At 51.8% G+C, this 22,859-nt stretch overlaps 3 protein-coding genes across 3 annotated transcripts; all 3 read right to left on the reverse strand.

Annotated features, from left to right (window-relative positions):
• Positions 1-5,457: 5,457 nt before the first annotated feature.
• On the reverse strand, positions 5,458-6,477 carry LOC149526061 (olfactory receptor 51I1-like). The gene has a single exon (XM_089777083.1). It carries the CDS (start codon positions 6,475-6,477, stop codon positions 5,539-5,541), a length of 939 nt encoding a protein of 312 aa, XP_089633209.1. The 3' UTR covers positions 5,458-5,538.
• A 5,414-nt stretch (positions 6,478-11,891) lies between these two features.
• LOC102448318 (olfactory receptor 51I1-like) lies at positions 11,892-12,827 on the reverse strand. The gene has a single exon (XM_075922673.2). It carries the CDS (start codon positions 12,825-12,827, stop codon positions 11,892-11,894), a length of 936 nt encoding a protein of 311 aa, XP_075778788.2.
• A 7,486-nt stretch (positions 12,828-20,313) lies between these two features.
• On the reverse strand, positions 20,314-21,252 carry LOC149526062 (olfactory receptor 51I1-like). The gene has a single exon (XM_089777085.1). It carries the CDS (start codon positions 21,250-21,252, stop codon positions 20,314-20,316), a length of 939 nt encoding a protein of 312 aa, XP_089633211.1.
• Between the last annotated feature and the right edge of the window lie 1,607 nt (positions 21,253-22,859).

Raw genomic sequence — 22,859 nt, forward strand, 5'->3', positions numbered from 1 at the left:
TATATTCATGTCCATAAATCCATTTCATAAAGCATGGGGGGTGTCCATCACACCACCATCATGTTCTGCTGGGCCAGATATTCTGATCTCCCCCAGACAAGGCAGAGAGTTGGGGTAACCAGACTCCCAAAGAGCAATGCAGACTCTCAACCTCTTCAGCCCTGGGAGAATGCAATGCCAGGGCAAAGTATGCATGAAACCAAATTTCAAAAGAGATCACATCCCCACATAAATCCGTAGTTCCCCGAGTAAAAGTTTTACACAAAGGAAACTCATGAGGATGTTTGCCCTCTTTATCAATGAAAGTGAAAGCACCCAGACAAAAATCATTTACTAAGCTCAAAAGAAAACACATAGCTAGTGCTAATTCACTAAAAAACACCCTATATTGTAAGCAAGACCACCCACAATGGTATCTTGACAGAATCCTTCAGCATGCTCTCAGGAGTGTGACAAGGGTGCCTGTTGTCACCTTTCCTGTTCTTGATCACAATGAATGACCATCAACGGGGTATGTAGTGGACACTTTTCAAACAGCTAAAGGACATTGATTTTGCTGACAATATCTCCCTCCTTTCACACCAACATGAAAGCATGGAAGAAAAGGTCCCAACACTAGAAAAAACTGCCTCAATGTTTGGACTGAGCATTAACAAGGGAAAGATCAAGACAATGAGTCCAACCAGTCCAACAACAACACCATCACACTGAGAGGGGATGACCTGCAAGATGTGAGTAGTTCATCTTCTTGGGGAGTATTAAGGGCAGCGATGGAGGAACACACAAGGATATCAATGCTAGGACAGGGAAAGCAGCAGCTGCATTCAAGACTCTTCATCCCATAGGGTATGTCTACACTAGCTCGTTAGTTTGAGCTAGGTAGGCAATTGAGGGCAGCCGGAGTTGCAAATGAAGCCCAGGATTTAAATATCCCAGGCTTCATTTGCATGTTCCCGGGTGCCTCCATTTTGAAATCCCCCTTAGTCCGAACTAACTGCCCGCAGTTAGACGAGGAGTAACAGTTAATTTGAACTAAGGAGTCAGTTCGAATTAACGTTTAACTGCCGCGTCTAGCCATGGGCAGTTAGTTCGGACTAAGGGGGATTTCAAAATGGCAGCGTCTGGGAACATGCAAATGAAGCCTGGGATATTTAAATCCCGGGCTTCATTTGCAACTCTGGTTGCTCTCAGTTGCCTACCTAGCTCGAACTCATGAGCTAGTGTAGACATACCCATATGGAGTTCACAAATCATATCTGTGAACATGAAACTGCAGATCTTCAACACAAATGTGAAGAGTGTGCTCTTGTATGGATGTGAGACCTTGCATACTAAAAAGTCTTCAAACCACAAGCTACAGACATTCATAAACAGATGCCTGAGTTACATCCTTCACATCAAATGGCAAGACTTTGTCACAAACGAGAAGCTTTGGAACAGAGCAGGACAAGAACCACTTGACATTCAAATCAAGAGAAAAAAGTGGGGATGGCTAGGCCACACTCTGAGAAAACCATCATCCAGCATAGTCTGTCAAGCTCTCACATGGAACCCACAAGGAAAATGCAAAAGAGGTAGACCTCGGACAATGTGGAGAAGATCTACTGAGACTGAAGGACAGCAACAACTGGGGTATTCCTGGAGTCAGCTAGAAGTTTTGTCTCAAGACAGAATGAAGTGGAGGAGACTTGTAGATGATCTATGCTCTACTCGGAGTACAAGGGTTTAAGAAGACGATTGTAAGCAGATTCTTTTCCTAAAGAGCTATACTTGATCTAGGCATAATTTTCAGGACAAAGATGATATTTTACTCTGACCTGGATCCTCAGCTCTTTGTACCCTTCCAGGATTGTCTTGACCAGCCAAAGACAAAGAGCTTCCCCTTGCTTGAATAGTCTTCTCCCCAAGGTGGGGATCTTTTGTTCTATATTCTCTCTTCCATGAAAACTACCTGGGTCAAAAAATGGAATCCCAGTTCCAGGTGGCACAGTCACATGTCTTACTAGTCCAATCACCTTTGGACTTACAAGACAAACAAGGTTGTTTACAAGTTGCTAAGTTGATCATCCAATCATCCAGGCTTCCGGAGCACCAGTAACGGCTCTCATTAGCACATTAAATCATAAAGTCATATACTTCATATTTCTATCTTTACATACAAGAATGATACTTGCACCAAAATAGGATATACAAATGAAGCGGTCTGTAACATTAACATTGATAGGTTACATGAGGTATTTTCTTTAAAGCATCTCCAACTTATGCATATTCATATTCATAAGCCAATTTTCATGCAGACTGGACAGGAACTATCATGCAGATAGGTTATTGTTGGAGGGTTTCGAATGTTCTTCAGAAAGATTTAACACTCATCAAACAAAGCACAGAAAACTTACCCAATAACAACTTTACTGACACAACTGTCAGTTCACTTTCAGCCTCTAGAGAATAGTCGCACAATCCCCTTGTGAATCTCTTTCATTTTCACACTGTAAACGATTGGGTTTAGCACAGGAGGGACAAAGATATAGACATAGGACATAAGAATATGCACAAGAAGAGGGGCATTTTTCCAAAACCTGTGGATAATGGGGACAGCAAGTGTTGGGACATAGAAGAGTAGGACGGCACAGATGTGGGAGATGCAGGTGTTCAGGGCCGTGAGGCGCTGCTCATGGGATGCAACATTTAAAACAGTCCTCAGAATCATGATATAAGAGAGGGTGATGAACAGTGAGTCCAAGCCGTATGTGATGAGAATGGCAAATAGTCCGCAGATGTTATTGAGGGTGGTGTCTGCACACATATCTGTGAACATGAAACTGCAGATCTTCAACACAAATGTGAAGAGTGTGCTCTTGTATGGATGTGAGACCTTGCATACTAAAAAGTCTTCAAACCACAAGCTACAGACATTCATAAACAGATGCCTGAGTTACATCCTTCACATCAAATGGCAAGACTTTGTCACAAACGAGAAGCTTTGGAACAGAGCAGGACAAGAACCACTTGACATTCAAATCAAGAGAAAAAAGTGGGGATGGCTAGGCCACACTCTGAGAAAACCATCATCCAGCATAGTCTGTCAAGCTCTCACATGGAACCCACAAGGAAAATGCAAAAGAGGTAGACCTCGGACAATGTGGAGAAGATCTACTGAGACTGAAGGACAGCAACAACTGGGGTATTCCTGGAGTCAGCTAGAAGTTTTGTCTCAAGACAGAATGAAGTGGAGGAGACTTGTAGATGATCTATGCTCTACTCGGAGTACAAGGGTTTAAGAAGACGATTGTAAGCAGATTCTTTTCCTAAAGAGCTATACTTGATCTAGGCATAATTTTCAGGACAAAGATGATATTTTACTCTGACCTGGATCCTCAGCTCTTTGTACCCTTCCAGGATTGTCTTGACCAGCCAAAGACAAAGAGCTTCCCCTTGCTTGAATAGTCTTCTCCCCAAGGTGGGGATCTTTTGTTCTATATTCTCTCTTCCATGAAAACTACCTGGGTCAAAAAATGGAATCCCAGTTCCAGGTGGCACAGTCACATGTCTTACTAGTCCAATCACCTTTGGACTTACAAGACAAACAAGGTTGTTTACAAGTTGCTAAGTTGATCATCCAATCATCCAGGCTTCCGGAGCACCAGTAACGGCTCTCATTAGCACATTAAATCATAAAGTCATATACTTCATATTTCTATCTTTACATACAAGAATGATACTTGCACCAAAATAGGATATACAAATGAAGCGGTCTGTAACATTAACATTGATAGGTTACATGAGGTATTTTCTTTAAAGCATCTCCAACTTATGCATATTCATATTCATAAGCCAATTTTCATGCAGACTGGACAGGAACTATCATGCAGATAGGTTATTGTTGGAGGGTTTCGAATGTTCTTCAGAAAGATTTAACACTCATCAAACAAAGCACAGAAAACTTACCCAATAACAACTTTACTGACACAACTGTCAGTTCACTTTCAGCCTCTAGAGAATAGTCGCACAATCCCCTTGTGAATCTCTTTCATTTTCACACTGTAAACGATTGGGTTTAGCACAGGAGGGACAAAGATATAGACATAGGACATAAGAATATGCACAAGAAGAGGGGCATTTTTCCAAAACCTGTGGATAATGGGGACAGCAAGTGTTGGGACATAGAAGAGTAGGACGGCACAGATGTGGGAGATGCAGGTGTTCAGGGCCGTGAGGCGCTGCTCATGGGATGCAACATTTAAAACAGTCCTCAGAATCATGATATAAGAGAGGGTGATGAACAGTGAGTCCAAGCCGTATGTGATGAGAATGGCAAATAGTCCGCAGATGTTATTGAGGGTGGTGTCTGCACACATATCTGTGAACATGAAACTGCAGATCTTCAACACAAATGTGAAGAGTGTGCTCTTGTATGGATGTGAGACCTTGCATACTAAAAAGTCTTCAAACCACAAGCTACAGACATTCATAAACAGATGCCTGAGTTACATCCTTCACATCAAATGGCAAGACTTTGTCACAAACGAGAAGCTTTGGAACAGAGCAGGACAAGAACCACTTGACATTCAAATCAAGAGAAAAAAGTGGGGATGGCTAGGCCACACTCTGAGAAAACCATCATCCAGCATAGTCTGTCAAGCTCTCACATGGAACCCACAAGGAAAATGCAAAAGAGGTAGACCTCGGACAATGTGGAGAAGATCTACTGAGACTGAAGGACAGCAACAACTGGGGTATTCCTGGAGTCAGCTAGAAGTTTTGTCTCAAGACAGAATGAAGTGGAGGAGACTTGTAGATGATCTATGCTCTACTCGGAGTACAAGGGTTTAAGAAGACGATTGTAAGCAGATTCTTTTCCTAAAGAGCTATACTTGATCTAGGCATAATTTTCAGGACAAAGATGATATTTTACTCTGACCTGGATCCTCAGCTCTTTGTACCCTTCCAGGATTGTCTTGACCAGCCAAAGACAAAGAGCTTCCCCTTGCTTGAATAGTCTTCTCCCCAAGGTGGGGATCTTTTGTTCTATATTCTCTCTTCCATGAAAACTACCTGGGTCAAAAAATGGAATCCCAGTTCCAGGTGGCACAGTCACATGTCTTACTAGTCCAATCACCTTTGGACTTACAAGACAAACAAGGTTGTTTACAAGTTGCTAAGTTGATCATCCAATCATCCAGGCTTCCGGAGCACCAGTAACGGCTCTCATTAGCACATTAAATCATAAAGTCATATACTTCATATTTCTATCTTTACATACAAGAATGATACTTGCACCAAAATAGGATATACAAATGAAGCGGTCTGTAACATTAACATTGATAGGTTACATGAGGTATTTTCTTTAAAGCATCTCCAACTTATGCATATTCATATTCATAAGCCAATTTTCATGCAGACTGGACAGGAACTATCATGCAGATAGGTTATTGTTGGAGGGTTTCGAATGTTCTTCAGAAAGATTTAACACTCATCAAACAAAGCACAGAAAACTTACCCAATAACAACTTTACTGACACAACTGTCAGTTCACTTTCAGCCTCTAGAGAATAGTCGCACAATCCCCTTGTGAATCTCTTTCATTTTCACACTGTAAACGATTGGGTTTAGCACAGGAGGGACAAAGATATAGACATAGGACATAAGAATATGCACAAGAAGAGGGGCATTTTTCCAAAACCTGTGGATAATGGGGACAGCAAGTGTTGGGACATAGAAGAGTAGGACGGCACAGATGTGGGAGATGCAGGTGTTCAGGGCCGTGAGGCGCTGCTCATGGGATGCAACATTTAAAACAGTCCTCAGAATCATGATATAAGAGAGGGTGATGAACAGTGAGTCCAAGCCGTATGTGATGAGAATGGCAAATAGTCCGCAGATGTTATTGAGGGTGGTGTCTGCACACGCCAGCCTCATCACGTCTGAGTGCAAGCAGTAGGCGTGGGACAGCACGTTACTTTTGCAGTATGGCAGCCTCTTAATCAGAAAGGGGAAAGGGAAGAGCATGCTGGTACATTTAACCACAATGACCAGACCAATTCTTACGATCCTGGGATTGGTCAAGATGGCCGCGTAGCGCAGCGGGTTACAGATGGCCACCAAGCGATCGAACGCCATGGCCACTAAAATCCCCGACTCCATGAAGGAAAAGAAGTGAATGAAAAACATCTGGGCCAGGCAGGCGTTGAAAGCGATGTCTGTGAAGTGGAAGCAGAAGGTGCCGAGCACAGTGGGCAGGGTTGACAGAGCCATCCCGAGGTCGTTGACTGCCAACATGCAAAGGAACAGATACATGGGCTGGTGGAGACGCCGGTCTACCCAGACAATGCAGAGAACAAGGCAATTCCCCACCATGGCAGTGACGTACAACACAACGAAGGGGACGGCGATCCAGTGGTAAACCGCCTCCTGGCCTGGGAACCCGGTCAGCTGGAACGTCGCAGGCTGGAAGCTGGTGCTATTGAAACCCACCATGACCAGCCAGCTGCAAACTCCTGTGTACATGCAAAACGAATCCATGAGTTTCCCTGCGACCAGGTGACTGGGGAGGGACGTGCAGTTCTACATTGATTTGCTGAATCCCAACACACAAGAGCCCTCTCTTGCTGGCCTGGGGCTGCTCTCACAGGTATCAGTGGGGACTGTTTGGAAGGAGCCGGAGGAGCCACGCTCCAGGAATTCAGGGTCATTGCTCTGCAGAAATGGAGCTCGCTTTAGTAGCTGATTTCCAGCAGTAGCTCATTTAAGGGAACCAAGGGATTCTGCCCCCCGCAGCTCTGCTGCCCACCGCTCCAGAACCTTTTGAGGAAGAGGCTGTAGCCATTAAGCTCCCATTGTTTCCAGCAGGGAGAACTCCCCCTTGGACTGACCTGGAATGCCCAATGGGGCCTGCGTGTCCCTGAGCTCTGCAGGGCGCTGTGAATTGCCGGCCCTCTTGGGCATGTGGAGTGCGGGGAGAGTACAGATTTCTCATGGCCCATGGGACGGGCCCAGGTGCAGGGGCATATCAGCACGGCACGGACGGGGAACGAAACAGGCCCAATGACGAGCACTCACAAGGCCCAGGCTGAGTAGGGCTGTGGGGTTCAGGGGGCCGGACGGTAGGTCAGTCGGAGCAGGATTTGTCCATAAGGCTCCAGCTGCAGAAAGAGCTGGATTGTCATTCCCATCACCTGCAGGCAGACTCCTGCCAGCTCTCACCCAGCCGGAGCATTGGAGGAGATGCAGTCGGGGCAGCAGGCAGAGGCGCCGGGCTGGGGGGTAGCAGGGAACACCAGGGAGAACAGTGAGAGCTGGATGAGATTCCCCACTCCTGCCATGGCCTGGTGCCCCCAGAACCACCCACCTCCTGCACCAACCAACCCCAAAACACGGGCCAGCGGCAATTGGACAAATATCTAGTATACGACAGAGCTTAGGGACGTGGACTCTCACCCAGAGCAGAGGAGATCTGGGCCTTCAAAGACTTATGTACAAAAATCCACTCCAGCCCGATCCCCTGCTGCCTGGTTTGCTGCCTGGGCATGACAGAGATTTGCTGAGCACCTGGCGTTTGTGCCCTTCTGTCCCAAGAGGATTTGCCTGGAACCAACTGACTGGTGAGGGGCAGAATTTGCCCAGCAAAGATAAGAGAATAGAAACATATTAGGCTTTGTGGGGCTCGTCTTTCCCCTGGAGTCTCCCCACAGAGGGGTCAGAGAATCACCCCCCGTCTCTCCGCGCAGCCGACTCACCGGGTGGGCAGGACAATGATCTTCAGTGGAAGGAACAAGCCCCCGGGCCCGGCTGCCTGGAGCGCAGGCTGCAGCCTGCCAGGCACCGGGAGTATTTATCCAGCATCCTGCCAGCAGCGCCGGGCACTCCCCCCGCCCCTGGGACGCAGGCGGAGGCTGAGGTGTGACCAGGGGCTAATCAGGCACAGACGCCTCGTACAGCAGCAAGAGCTAATTGCCCCCGGCCTGGAGCCTGCCCAGGAACAGAGGCCCAGCCGGCGTGTGCCCAGGGATCCCAGGCAGCCAGCCGAGGGCACTTCTTGTATGCAGCAGGTCACCTGGACAGAGGCCAATCTCTGTGTTCCCTGCTGGCTGCTCTCAGGTGACAGCCCCCATTCTTTGGGTGTGTCCATAGCCCATTGAGAGCCATTGTTCCACAGGGCCTCGGTAATTAGCATGTCCACAGGCTCGGCCCTGCCCAATGCTCAACCACATGCAGGGAAATATTCAGTGTCCATACAAGTACATGCTAATAATTGCACACACAGACATTATACAAACACATGAACAGCGTACATAGGATTAGCAGATAATAAGTTTCTATTCAATACCTCACATGGCCCCCTCCTATACCATTTTTGTGACCAACACCCCCACCTATGGGTGCATCAGTGCTCTGGCTGCTCCCCTCAAGATCCAGCAACGTGACAGGGCCCTGGGCTGGGACCCGTGAGAGAGGGCAGGCACGGGCCCCCCTACTCCCACGTCCCGGCAATAACGGTCGAACCAAGCACCCGGCGACGGAGGAGAGCCAACGGCAGGTACTGAGGACCTACCCCAGGTGGGGGGGAACACAAGTGGGGCAGCTACGAACACGTCTGGCTCAGTGGGGCTGGCTCACCACTCGTACAGCGAGGCAGGATTTTAGCCTTTCCAGACTCCAGTGGGGAACCAGACAGAGACGCCTGCGTGTCATTTAGGGACCCAGCCTTCTGCATCACATTTGGCTGAATCATGCCCCTCTCTCAGGGTATGTCTACACTGCCACCCTAGTTCGAACGAGGGTAGCAGTGTAGACATACCCCCAGAGACAGCAGCGTGGCCTAAGGGACATGGCGTTAGAATGGGCTTCAGGGGACACAGAGACTAGACCTAGTTCTGCCACAGTCTGAGTGTGTGACCTTGGGTGAGTCACTTCAGCTTCCCATGCCTCAGTGTCCCCATCTATAAAATGGGGCTCACACTCTGCCCTCATTAGGTGCTCGCCTTGTGATCTGCTGGCGAAAGGGGCCATGTAAGAGCTCAGGGTTGTTAATCGTTAGGTCTGGTGGCCTGTGCCCTACAGAAATCCTGCTTCTGGCCTGGTTATGAAAGGGAGAAACCCCCAAGCCAGGCAAGGGTGAGCAGAGACTGAAATCTGGCCATGGCTGCTTCACCAAAGATGTGTCCAGGTGTGGGCCGGAGAATTCTGCCTTTGCGAGAGTCCCACCGGCTCCCCGGACCAGGAATACTTGCCGGCATCCCATCTGGAGCCATCTTTAAACATCAGCGCCCACCGGTCTGCACCGTCCCTTGGATCCTCCCCAGTGCAACAGGCCGGAGCCCACACGGCCCGTGGGAACAATGAGTGTGAGGGGGCGGGCAGAGATGGGTCGGGGGGGACGTGTAGGGTCCGGTACTCCCCCTCCTCCCTGAGGTGGTGGGAGTGGGCAGCGCACGGGGCCGAGGCGGGACCAGAGCGGGAGGGTGAGACTGGAGCCTCTTGTGTCAAATCAGACTGGGAGAGCACCTGGCTGCCGCCTGTCCGGACTCGGCTTTTGGGGTCAGCAGCCAATGAGGCAGAGCCTCCCCCCACCCCACCCCCCAGGCTGCCCCTAGTGCCCCTCCCCAGCCTGGCTCCCTCCCAGGCACCGGGCTACGCTGCACAGAGCAGGGACCGGGGCGGCTCCGACCCCCTTCCCGCCCCGTCTGGCTGCCAGGGAGAGCAGGCGAATGCGCCGGGGGGCTGGTGCAGCGGGAGGGCAGAGCTCCTCCCCACGGCAGGACCCCTGGGACGGCACGGGGACCCCAGGCTGGGCGCAGGGTGCGGAGGGGACAGGTGGGAGGGTCACACGTCCCCCCGGGAGCTTGTGTCCCCTCAGGGTGGGAAGGGCCCTGCCATGGATGTGGGAGGGGAGCCCACAAGGAGTCCCAGAGACCAGGCAGGGGTGGCTGAGCCGGCACCTTGCAGACCATGGGTCACAGGGGAGGGACTGTCTGTGTCTGGCCTTGGCCCTGAGCGCCCTGCGTGTGTGCGGCAGAGGGCAATTCCAGCAGCGTGTGTGTGTGTGTGTGTGTGTGTGTGTGTGTGTGTGTGTGTGCGCGCAGTAGAGGGGAATCCCAAAAGCACCCATGGTGTGTGTGTGTGTGTGAGCGCCCTGTGGGTGTGCAGCAGAGGGGAATCCCAGCACCACCCATGGTGTGTGTGTATGTGTGTGTGCGGCAGAGGGGAATCCCAGTGGCACCCGTAGGGGGGGTGTGAGTGGCCGGGAGGGTCCCCGGCGTCTGGGGCACTCTGGGATGGGGATGTCCCCTCACTGGCCCTGTCCCAGGCCCACCTCAGAGAAGGGCTGAGCAGGCGACCGTAGGGATTCGCTGCCTGTGGCAATGGGGCCTCCCCAGCGCCTGATGCCCAGCACACGGAAAAGAAAAGAGCCGGGCTGTGCAGCCCCCTGCGGGCTGGGAGCTGGCCCGTTCCATGGATGTGTAGCGGCTCACACCCCATTGTTCCCACTGGTGTTTAGTGACGGTGCCGCTGCCCTCCCTCGGCCCGAGCTGCTGGGCAGTGAGACGCGCACACACCGGAGCAGACACACCTCGCGCCAACACACACACACACACACACACACACACAAACACAAACAGGAGCAAGCAAGAGAGAGACCCTGCTACAGTCACAAAGCGTCACTGGTAGAGCAGAACCCTGCTCCCTGGGCTCCCTGTCCTGTGCCCTGCGTCTCCGGCAAAGAAACTGCCCCAAAACCTCCCCGTGCCCAGCTCTCCACAGGCACCGCTAGCTCCTCCCTTAAACCTTTCTAGCCCTCTGAGGTCTGTGTGAGCCAGGGGCGAGCGCGGGGCCAGAGAGGGGCCCTGGCAGTGCGACCCCGGGCAGGGCTTCGCTCTCACACCCCGTCAGCCAGGCTGGACATCCCCGCTGGCACGTGCCTCCCACCCTCCCTTGGATCTGCACCAGGGCAGCGCCCAAGAGGCCCGCAGGGCTTGGCACTGGCCTGCCAGCTCTCCAGCACGCTGAGCCTGCCGGGGAGCGGGGTCCCATGTTCATCCTTGCGCACGGAGCAGCCCCAGTCTGGCCCTGAGAGCTGTGTCATTAACACCGGGGGGAGGTGAGATGGCAGCCGGCCAGGGGCAGACGAAAAGTTACGGAGGAGCAGCTCTGAGCTGACGCCCGAGCTGCTGGAGGAAATCCCACGTACGATCGGCTCTCGAGGTCGTGTGTCGGGTTTGCATGGCTTTTATTTATCAGTCATTTGCAATCTCCCCTCGCTCCAGCTACCGAGTGTGCAGCTGTGATACAGAGGACATTCACGCTGGGCACCGTCTGCCTCACACAAAGAATTGTGCATAAAGAATGAATAAGAGACAAAGCATCTCCCAGAAGGCCACAGTTCACCCACCTCATGTCAGAGTTGGTGTCGTCTCTTTTTGCATGATCAGCCAGACACCTGACACACAAGGAATGTCCTACATATGAAAGGGGACTAGAGATTTTGGTGGCTTCAGTGTGTAGATGCCTAAACCGAGATGTCTTCATGTGCCAGTTCTCGGAGAACCAAAATCCAGCCCTTTAAAAAACCAGGTCCTGTGCAGTATCTTCAGTGAGATGCCCCAGAACAGAAGACCCCCGAATTATTAGTGACTTCAATATCTTGAAAACATCCATCCATCCATCAGCCCATTTCTCCCATCCAGCCAGCCATCCCTCCATCCAGCTATCTCTCATCCATCACCCTACTTCTCCCATCCATCCATCCATCCCTCCATCCCTCCCTCCCTCTCTCATCCATCACCCTATTTCTCCTATCCATCCATCCATCCATCCTATTTCTCCCATCTACCCATCCATCCATGTACTTACAAACCAAAGAGAGTTACATCAAGAAACCATCCCACACCCAGTCACCTAGAGAACATTTTGAGGATGCATTTTCGAATCTCCTTGGTTTTTATAGTATAAATGATGGGGTTTAACACAGGGGGTACGAAGAGGTAAAAAGTGGACATTAGGGCATGGACCACGTGAGGGGTGTTCCTGCCATACCTGTGTATGACAGAGACTGCGATCATTGGAATGAAGTAGATTAGCACAGCACAGACATGGGAGACGCAGGTGTTCAGGGCCTTGAGGCGTTCCCGCCCAGAGGCTATATTGAAGATGGTCGTCACAATTACAACGTAGGAGATGGAAATAAGCAACAGGTCTACTCCGAAGACAAAGAGAACAGCAAATAAGCCATAGATATTATTGACTGAGATATCCGCACATGCCAGCTTCATCACGTCAGGGTGCAGACAGTAGGTGTGGGAGAGGGCATTGGAGCGACAGAACGGCAAGCGTTTAATGAGAAAGGGAACAGGAAACATCACGCTGAAGTTTCTAACCACAACAGCCAGCCCGATTCTCACTATCCTGGGGTGGGTCAGGATGGCCGCGTAGCGCAGCGGGTTACAGATGGCCACCAAGCGATCGAACGCCATGGCCACTAAAATCGCAGATTCCATGTGGGAAAAAAAGTGAATGAAAGCCATCTGGGCCAGACAGGCATCGAAAGCGATGTCTGTGAAATGGAAGAGGAAGGTGCCGAGCACAGTGGGCAGGGTTGACAGAGACATCCCGAGATCATTGACTGACAACATGCAAAGGAACAGATACATGGGCTGGTGGAGACGCCGGTCTGCCCAGACAATGCAGAGAACAAGGCAATTCCCCGCCATGGCAGTGACGTATAACACAAGGAAGGGGATAGCGATCCAGTGGTAAGCCGCCTCCTGGCCTGGGAACCCGGTCAGCTGGAATGTCGCAGGGTGGAAGCTGGTGCTATTGAAACCCACCATGCTGAGCAGTCGCTGTCCCGGCCAGCTCCCAACTCCTGTGTCAGTGCAAAATGAACCTGTGAGTTCCCTTGCGATCAGGGGAGAGACGTGCAGTTCTACATTGATTTGCTGAATCCCTGCACACAAGAGCCCTCTCTTGCCGGCCTGGGGCTGCTCTCACAGGTATCAGTGGGGACTGTTTGGAAGGAGCCGGAGGAGCCAGGCTCCAGGAACTCAGGGGCATCTCTCCCCAGAAATGGAGCTCCCTTTAGTTGCTGGTTTCCAGCCCTAGCTCATTTCAAAGGAACCAGGGATCCTGCCCCCCGCAGCTCTGCTGCCCGCAGCTCCAGAGCGATCGCTAGGGAGGAAGTTGATACCTTGGCCCCACACTAGTCACAGTCAGGCCAGACCTGAGGTCACATTGTTACCGGCCAGGAGATTGAACTCCTGGAAGGGCCAGAAAAGTGTCCCTGAGCTCTGCAGGGAGCCGGGCACTTGCTGGCCCTCTCAGGCGCATGGAGCGCAGCGGGAGTACAGATTTCTCACGGCCCATGGGACGGGCCCAGGCGCAGGGGCACATCAGCACGGACGGGGGACGAGACAGGCCCAGCGACGCGCACTCACAAGGCCCAGGCTGAGCAGGGTTCAGTGGGGCTGGACGGCAGCTCGGTTTGTCCCCCTGGCTCCGGTGGCGCTAGGAGCTGGGGTTCGATTCCCTGCACCTGTAGGCAGGCCCCTGCCAGCTCTCACCCAGCCAGAGCGCAGGGCACCAGAGGGAGAATGGGGGCAGGGCTGAGCCGTGCCGGGTACAAACCGACCTGCCCCTGTGACTCTGGCCTGGACACGGATCAGCCCTGCCTCTGCGACCGGCCAGAGCGAGCCCAGAGACCCTGCCATGGAGACGCGCCCGGCTTGCTGGGAGCTAGTCTGTGTCTGCGAGCGCTGGCCAGGGACGGGCCCAGCTCCTAGTGTGGGAACCCGAGGGAGCCAGAGTGAAGCCGGGGGAGAAGCCAGCGGCAGGAGGCGGAGATGGGAAGGAAGAAGCCGGTGGGGAATGTGCTGGCCTGTGTGTCTCTTCCCTGGGCACTCCTGGGTTTTACTGCCCCTTGCAGCAGGGTGTGAGCGCGTGAGTGTGAGCGAGCGTCCCTGTGTCTCTGTGTGTTTCTGCATCACACTTTGTCTGCGTGAGTCTTAGCGTGGCAGTGTCAGGGTGAGTGAATGTGTGTCTGTGTGAGTGTCAGTCTGTGTCTGTTTCTCTGTTTGTGTCAGTGTCAATATGAGTGACTGAGTGTGTGTGTGTGTGTCTGTCTGGGTGTACCATGCTGAGATGTTCCCAGAGAGGGGAGGCGCAGTCGGGGGGGCAGGCAGAGGCACCAGGCTGGGGGGTAGCAGGGAACACCAGGGAGAACAATGAGAGCTGGATGAGATTCCCCACTCCTGCCATGGCCCAGTGCCCCCAAAACCACCCACCCCCTGCACCAACCCCCCCAGCAGTGGGCAGAGGAACCCTGGCCAGCGGCCCTGGGACAAATCCCTCCCCTCAGGACAGAGCCCGGGACAAGGCAGAGCAGAGATGGTCTCAACTTTGAAAGACTCATTGGAAAAATCCCCCCCCACCCCCGCCTTTCCCTGGTTCTCTGCCCGGGCGTGACGGGAGCTTTGTTGCGCACGCTGGCGAGGAGGTTGTCTGTCCATAAGGAAAATCGTCCAGAACCACTAACAAGCAAGGGGCAGAATTAGAGAAGCTTTGTGGGGCTGTTCTCTGCCCTGGACTCTCCCCACAGAGGGGTCAGAGAATCACCCCCCGTCTCTCCGCGCAGCCGACTCACCGGGTGGGCAGGACAATGATCTTCAGTGGAAGGAACAAGCCCCCGGCCCCGGCTGTCTGCAGCATAGTCTGCAGCCTGCCAGGCACCGGGAGTATTTATCCAGCATCCTGGCAGCAGCGCCCGGGACTTCTGCCGCCCCTGGGACACAGGCGGAGGCTGAGGTGTGACAAGGGGCTAATCAGGCACAGACGCCTCGTACAGCAGCAAGAGCTAATTGCCCCCGGCCTGGAGCCTGCCCAGGGATATAGACAGGGCCGGTGTGAGTCAAACCCAGGGTCCATCTAGCCCAGGATCCATCCTCTGCCAGGGGCCAGGGCCTGGTGCTTCACAGGGAATGAGCAGAACCGGAGAATTGATCTAGTTCATTATTGACTTCGTCCAGTCCCAGCTCTGGCCCTCAGAGTCAGCAGCACCCGGAGCCGGCGGGGGCCTCCCTGGCTAATCGCCTTCCCTGGATACGTCCCACAGGGTCATTTCTGAACGTGTGATAACCCAGTCAAGCTTTGGCCTGTGCATCAGGCCCTTCAAGCCAAAAGCCTGGAGCAAAAGCTGTCATCTCACCTCTGCCCTGAGTCTCCCTCCCTGCCGGGCAGGGCAGTGGGTGGCACCTGCCCTCCCACTAGCCTGAATCCTCCCTGCTCTGGAGAAACCAGTACGGCGTGTGAGGGATTTACTTCAAGGCCCCTTGCCAGTCACTTCCCAGCTCTGGGCCACTGCCAACCATGGCCAGATTTCAGTCTCTGCTCACCCTTGCCTGGCTTGGGGGTTTCTCCCTTTCATAACCAGGCCAGAAGCAGGATTTCTGTAGGGCACAGGCGAGCACCTAACGAGGGCAGAGTGTGAGCCCTATTTTATAGATGGGGACACTGAGGCATGGAAAGGTGAAGTGACTCACCCAAGGTCACACACTCAGACTGTGGCAGAACTAGGTCTAGTCTCTGTGTCCCCTGAAGCCCATTCTAACGCCATGTCCCTTAGGCCATGCTGCTGTCTCTGGGGGTATGTCTACACTGCCACCCTAGTTCGAACTGCTGAGCAGCAAAGGGGAACACAAGGAAGAGTCCTCGGCATCTGCTTTGTAAAACTGGCAGCCTCAGCCACCTCTGAAATTGGCTATAGGCCGAAACCAGTGGATGCGAACCACACACACCTCCCGGCATAACGACCCCCGTCTCAGCTCTGGCCATCCACAGAAGTTAGAAATGTCGCCCCTTGAGATGACGTCTCTGGTAGGAAGAAGAGAACGGAGAAGCAGGAAGAAACGGGTGTTGCCTGACTTCAGGGAGACACGCAATGAGCGTGTGCGGTGGGACGGACGGACACCCGCGGTCCCTGCTGTGCGCAAGGGATTCCGTTGGCAGACGTGACAAAGCGTGTGGCTTCCCCCAGTCACAGCACTTGGTGACCCATGGCTACTAGGACTGTGCTATCCGTCCCCCCTCACCCACCCCTGCCATACTAGGCACTGAGCACACCACAGAGTCTGTGCGGCAGAACGGACGTCAGCTGAGACCAGCGAGTTCTCTGTTTTACAGGTGTGTTTCCTTCCTCCTATTTCCCGTTTATATTCAGCAAGGGCGGTGCGTGAAAGGCTGGGTTGGAGAGCAAAGCCCCAGTCCCGTCGCTTCTGTCCAAGGCTCTGCCCCTTGGCTGTGTCTACACTCGCGGCTTCTTGCGCGAGCAATATGCAAATGAGGGTAAGCGTGGAATATCTCTGAGCCTCATTTGCATACTTAATGAGCCACCATTTTTTTCAGAAGAGGCTCTTGCGCAAGAAGGAGCATCTACACGGCCCCTTCTTGTGCAAGAAAAACCCTCTTGCGCGACGCCATCACACCTATTACTTTTCAGGTAGAACGGCATTGCGCAAGAGGGTTTTTCTTGCGCAAGAAGGGGCAGTGTAGACGCTCCTTCTTGCACAAGAGCCTCTTCTGAAAAAAATGGTGGCTCATTAGGTATGCAAATGAGGCTCCGCGATATTCCACGCTTAGCCTCATTTGCATATGACTCATGCAAGAAGCCGCGAGTGTAGACACAGCCCTTCTGTGCCTACTGCAGCCCAGCCCTCGTGCCCACGCAGAGTAGAGGGAAATTACATCCCTTGCCAACGTCACCTGCTGCCCATGGGACTCAGATCGCAGCCAGCAAGTGTCAGGTGCTGCTCACAGACACTGGACCCCACAGTCCTTCCCCCAAAGGCTTTGATCTCCTTTTACATCTAAGACGGCAATTTAAAGATGTAGAAGGAAATTGCAGAACTTTTTGCAGGCCACTCGCTTTACACCGTTTTAATTACGCAGGTTGTGACAGGGTACGATAACAAAAGACCCCTTGGGGCTCTTCCCTCTCGTGTCGATTATGCCACTGACACCGCCACCTTGCTCTCTGGGGCTCCCCGCCTGTGATGGGGGGGTCACAGATGACCCCTCGGGGGGCCTCTCAGAGTGCTGCCACGGCCACTGCCACTCACCTTCTCGCTGTCTGGGGCTCCTCACTGCCCGGTCCTGCTGGGCCAGCTCCTCTGGTCTCCCCCAGCCAAGGCCCCAAGCTGAGGTCCCTGCCCCCACTGAGAAGCAGTACAGACTGACCCACTTCAGGTCCAAGGTGAGTGCAGTTTGGGGCCCAGCCTCCTGAGAGAGCACTCCCCACATAGGATCAGACCCCAACGAATTAGGGGTTTTAACAATATATTGTGCACACTGGTTGTCCCCCTCTGCCCCCCGAGGTAACAACTACACTGGGTTTGATAGACAGTAAAAGTGATTTTATTTAGTACAAGCAGTAGGATTGAAGTGGTGATAAGTGAAAATAGGCAGAGGAAAGTAGGTTACAAATCAAAAGACACAAAACCACTTGGCTAATTCTACACTGAAACCTCAGTACAAACTCTTCAAACTCACCCTAGAACCACTTTTCCAGCTGCCCCTCCAAACCAGGGCTGTCTCCGCCACCCTGGGGTCACAGGCTCCTTCCTTCAGGTGCAGGGCAGCCAAAAGACCAAGGCCTCTCCTTTCCTATTCCGTTTGTTAAGGAATCGAGGCCGCTCATCAAGACCTTGAAGGTAACACCCTCCATGTCTCTCATTCACACACTTGAAATGCACAAAGTATTCCCACTCAAGAAGGCTAATTTTGCACACAAAATTGATACATACATCAAAATAAGGTAAACAGAACCAGCAGATTGTGACATGAAGATTAATGGGTTACACGACATAATTTGCTCAACGCACTTTTGATTTATGTATATTCATGTCCATAAATCCATTTCATAAAGCATGGGGGGTGTCCATCACACCACCATCATGTTCTGCTGGGCCAGATATTCTGATCTCCCCCAGACAAGGCAGAGAGTTGGGGTAACCAGACTCCCAAAGAGCAATGCAGACTCTCAACCTCTTCAGCCCTGGGAGAATGCAATGCCAGGGCAAAGTATGCATGAAACCAAATTTCAAAAGAGATCACATCCCCACATAAATCCGTAGTTCCCCGAGTAAAAGTTTTACACAAAGGAAACTCATGAGGATGTTTGCCCTCTTTATCAATGAAAGTGAAAGCACCCAGACAAAAATCATTTACTAAGCTCAAAAGAAAACACATAGCTAGTGCTAATTCACTAAAAAACACCCTATATTGTAAGCAAGACCACCCACAATGGTATCTTGACAGAATCCTTCAGCATGCTCTCAGGAGTGTGACAAGGGTGCCTGTTGTCACCTTTCCTGTTCTTGATCACAATGAATGACCATCAACGGGGTATGTAGTGGACACTTTTCAAACAGCTAAAGGACATTGATTTTGCTGACAATATCTCCCTCCTTTCACACCAACATGAAAGCATGGAAGAAAAGGTCCCAACACTAGAAAAAACTGCCTCAATGTTTGGACTGAGCATTAACAAGGGAAAGATCAAGACAATGAGTCCAACCAGTCCAACAACAACACCATCACACTGAGAGGGGATGACCTGCAAGATGTGAGCAGTTCATCTTCTTGGGGAGTATTAAGGGCAGCGATGGAGGAACACACAAGGATATCAATGCTAGGACAGGGAAAGCAGCAGCTGCATTCAAGACTCTTCGTCCCATAGGGTATGTCTACACTAGCTCGTTAGTTTGAGCTAGGTAGGCAATTGAGGGCAGCCGGAGTTGCAAATGAAGCCCAGGATTTAAATATCCCAGGCTTCATTTGCATGTTCCCAGACGCTGCCATTTTGAAATCCCCCTTAGTCCGAACTAACTGCCCGCAGTTAGACGAGGAGTAACAGTTAATTTGAACTAAGGAGTCAGTTCGAATTAACGTTTAACTGCCGCGTCTAGCCATGGGCAGTTAGTTCGGACTAAGGGGGATTTCAAAATGGCAGCGTCTGGGAACATGCAAATGAAGCCTGGGATATTTAAATCCCGGGCTTCATTTGCAACTCCGGTTGCTCTCAGTTGCCTACCTAGCTCGAACTCATGAGCTAGTGTAGACATACCCATATGGAGTTCACAAATCATATCTGTGAACATGAAACTGCAGATCTTCAACACAAATGTGAAGAGTGTGCTCTTGTATGGATGTGAGACCTTGCATACTAAAACGTCTTCAAACCACAAGCTACAGACATTCATAAACAGATGCCTGAGTTACATCCTTCACATCAAATGGCAAGACTTTGTCACAAACGAGAAGCTTTGGAACAGAGCAGGACAAGAACCACTTGACATTCAAATCAAGAGAAAAAAGTGGGGATGGCTAGGCCACACTCTGAGAAAACCATCATCCAGCATAGTCTGTTAAGCTCTCACATGGAACCCACAAGGAAAATGCAAAAGAGGTAGACCTCGGACAATGTGGAGAAGATCTACTGAGACTGAAGGACAGCAACAACTGGGGTATTCCTGGAGTCAGCTAGAAGTTTTGTCTCAAGACAGAATGAAGTGGAGGAGACTTGTAGATGATCTATGCTCTACTCGGAGTACAAGGGTTTAAGAAGACGATTGTAAGCAGATTCTTTTCCTAAAGAGCTATACTTGATCTAGGCATAATTTTCAGGACAAAGATGATATTTTACTCTGACCTGGATCCCCAGCTCTTTGTACCCTTCCAGGATTGTCTTGACCAGCCAAAGACAAAGAGCTTCCCCTTGCTTGAATAGTCTTCTCCCCAAGGTGGGGATCTTTTGTTCTATATTCTCTCTTCCATGAAAACTACCTGGGTCAAAAAATGGAATCCCAGTTCCAGGTGGCACAGTCACATGTCTTACTAGTCCAATCACCTTTGGACTTACAAGACAAACAAGGTTGTTTACAAGTTGCTAAGTTGATCATCCAATCATCCAGGCTTCCGGAGCACCAGTAACGGCTCTCATTAGCACATTAAATCATAAAGTCATATACTTCATATTTCTATCTTTACATACAAGAATGATACATGCACCAAAATAGGATATACAAATGAAGCGGTCTGTAACATTAACATTGATAGGTTGCATGAGGTATTTTCTTTAAAGCATCTCCAACTTATGCATATTCATATTCATAAGCCAATTTTCATGCAAACTGGACAGGAACTATCATGCAGATATGTTATTGTTGGAGGGTTTCGAATGTTCTTCAGAAAGATTTAACACTCATCAAACAAAGCACAGAAAACTTACCCAATAACAACTTTACTGACACAACTGTCAGTTCACTTTCAGCCTCTAGAGAATAGTCGCACAATCCCCTTGTGAATCTCTTTCATTTTCACACTGTAAACGATTGGGTTTAGCACAGGAGGGACAAAGATATAGACATAGGACATAAGAATATGCACAAGAAGAGGGGCATTTTTCCAAAACCTGTGGATAATGGGGACAGCAAGTGTTGGGACATAGAAGAGTAGGACGGCACAGATGTGGGAGATGCAGGTGTTCAGGGCCGTGAGGCGCTGCTCATGGGATGCAACATTTAAAACAGTCCTCAGAATCATGATATAAGAGAGGGTGATGAACAGTGAGTCCAAGCCGTATGTGATGAGAATGGCAAATAGTCCACAGATGTTATTGAGGGTGGTGTCTGCACACGCCAGCCTCATCATGTCTGAGTGCAAGCAGTAGGCGTGGGACAGCACGTTACTTTTGCAGTATGGCAGCCTCTTAATCAGAAAGGGGAAAGGGAAGAGCATGCTGGTACATTTAACCACAATGACCAGACCAATTCTTACGATCCTGGGATTGGTCAAGATGGCCGCGTAGCGCAGCGGGTTACAGATGGCCACCAAGCGATCGAACGCCATGGCCACTAAAATCCCCGACTCCATGAAGGAAAAGAAGTGAATGAAAAACATCTGGGCCAGGCAGGCGTTGAAAGCGATGTCTGTGAAGTGGAAGCAGAAGGTGCCGAGCACAGTGGGCAGGGTTGACAGAGCCATCCCGAGGTCGTTGACTGCCAACATGCAAAGGAACAGATACATGGGCTGGTGGAGACGCCGGTCTACCCAGACAATGCAGAGAACAAGGCAATTCCCCACCATGGCAGTGACGTATAACACAATGAAGGGGACGGCGATCCAGTGGTAAACCGCCTCCTGGCCTGGGAACCCGGTCAGCTGGAACGTCGCAGGCTGGAAGCTGGTGCTATTGAAACCCACCATGACCAGCCAGCTGCAAACTCCTGTGTACATGCAAAACGAATCCATGAGTTTCCCTGCGACCAGGTGACAGGGGAGGGACGTGCAGTTCTACATTGTTTGCTGAATCCCAACACACAAGAGCCCTCTCTTGCTGGTCTGGGGCTGCTCTCACAGGTATCAGTGGGGACCTGTTTGGAAGGAGCCAGAGGAGCCAGGCTCCAGGAATTCAGGGCCATCGCTCCGCAGAAATGGAGCTCGCTTTAGTAGCTGATTTCCAGCTGTAGCTCATTTAAGGGAAGCAAGAGATTCTGCCCCCCGCAGCTCTGCTGCCCACCGCTCCAGAACCTTTTGAGGAAGAGGCTGTAGCCATTAAGCTCCCATTGTTTCCAGCAGGGAGAACTCCCCCTTGGACTGACCTGGAATGCCCAATGGGGCCTGCGTGTCCCTGAGCTCTGCAGGGTGCTGTGAATTGCCGGCCCTCTTGGGCATGTGCAGTGCGGGGAGAGTACAGATTTCTCATGGCCCATGGGACGGGCCCAGGTGCAGGGGCACATCAGCACAGCACGGATGGGGAACGAAACAGGCCCAATGATGAGCACTCACAAGGCTCAGGCTGAGTAGGGCTGTGGGGTTCAGGGGGCCGGATGGTAGGTCAGTCGGAGCAGGATTTGTCCATATGGCTCCAGCTGCAGAAAGAGCTGGATTGTCATTCCCATCACCTGTAGGCAGACTCCTGCCAGCTCTCACCCAGCCGGAGCATTGGAGGAGATGCAGTCGGGGCAGCAGGCAGAGGCTGGGGGGTAGCAGAGAACACCAGGGAGAACAGTGAGAGCTGGATGAGATTCCCCACTCCTGCCAAGGCCCGGTGCCCCCAGAGCCACCCACCTCCTGCACCAACCAACCCCAAAACACGGACCAGCAGCAATTGGACAAATATCTAGTATACGACAGAGCTCAGGGACATGGGCTCTCACCCAGAGCAGAGGAGATCTGGGCCTTCAAAGACTTATGTACAAAAATCCACTCCAGCCCGATCCCCTGCTGCCGGGTTTGCTGCCTGGGCATGACAGAGATTTGCTGAGCACCTGGCGTTTGTGCCCTTCTGTCCCAAGAGGATTTGCCAGAAACCAACTGACTGGTGAGGGGCAGAATTTGCCCAGCAAAGATAAGAGAATAGAAACATATTACGCTTTGTGGGGCTCGTCTTTCCCCTGGAGTCTCCCCACAGAGGTGTCAGGGAATCACCCCCCGTCTCTCCACGCAGCCAACTCACCAGGTGGGCAGGACAATGATCTTCAGCATGGAAGGAACAAGCCCCCGGGCCCGGCTGCCTGGAGGCTCAGTCAGGGCAGCAGGCAGAGGTGCTGGGCTGGGGGATAGCAGGGAACACCAGGGAGAACAGTGAGAGCTGGATGAGATTCCCCACTCCTGCCATGGCCCGGTGCCCCCAGAACAACCCACCTCCTGCACCAACCCTCCCAGCAGTGGGCAGAGAAACCCTGGCCAGTGGCCCTGGGACAAATCCCTCCTCTCAGGACAGAGCCGAGGGACATGGATTCTCACAGAGCAGAGGAGATCTGAGTGTTTAAATCTTGCGTAAAACAATCCTCCCTGCCCCTTCCCCAGCT

This window comes from Pelodiscus sinensis, chromosome 1, assembly GCF_052426305.1.
Source record: "Pelodiscus sinensis isolate ZL-2025 chromosome 1, ASM5242630v1, whole genome shotgun sequence".
In the NCBI taxonomy this organism is placed as follows: Eukaryota; Metazoa; Chordata; order Testudines; family Trionychidae; genus Pelodiscus; species Pelodiscus sinensis.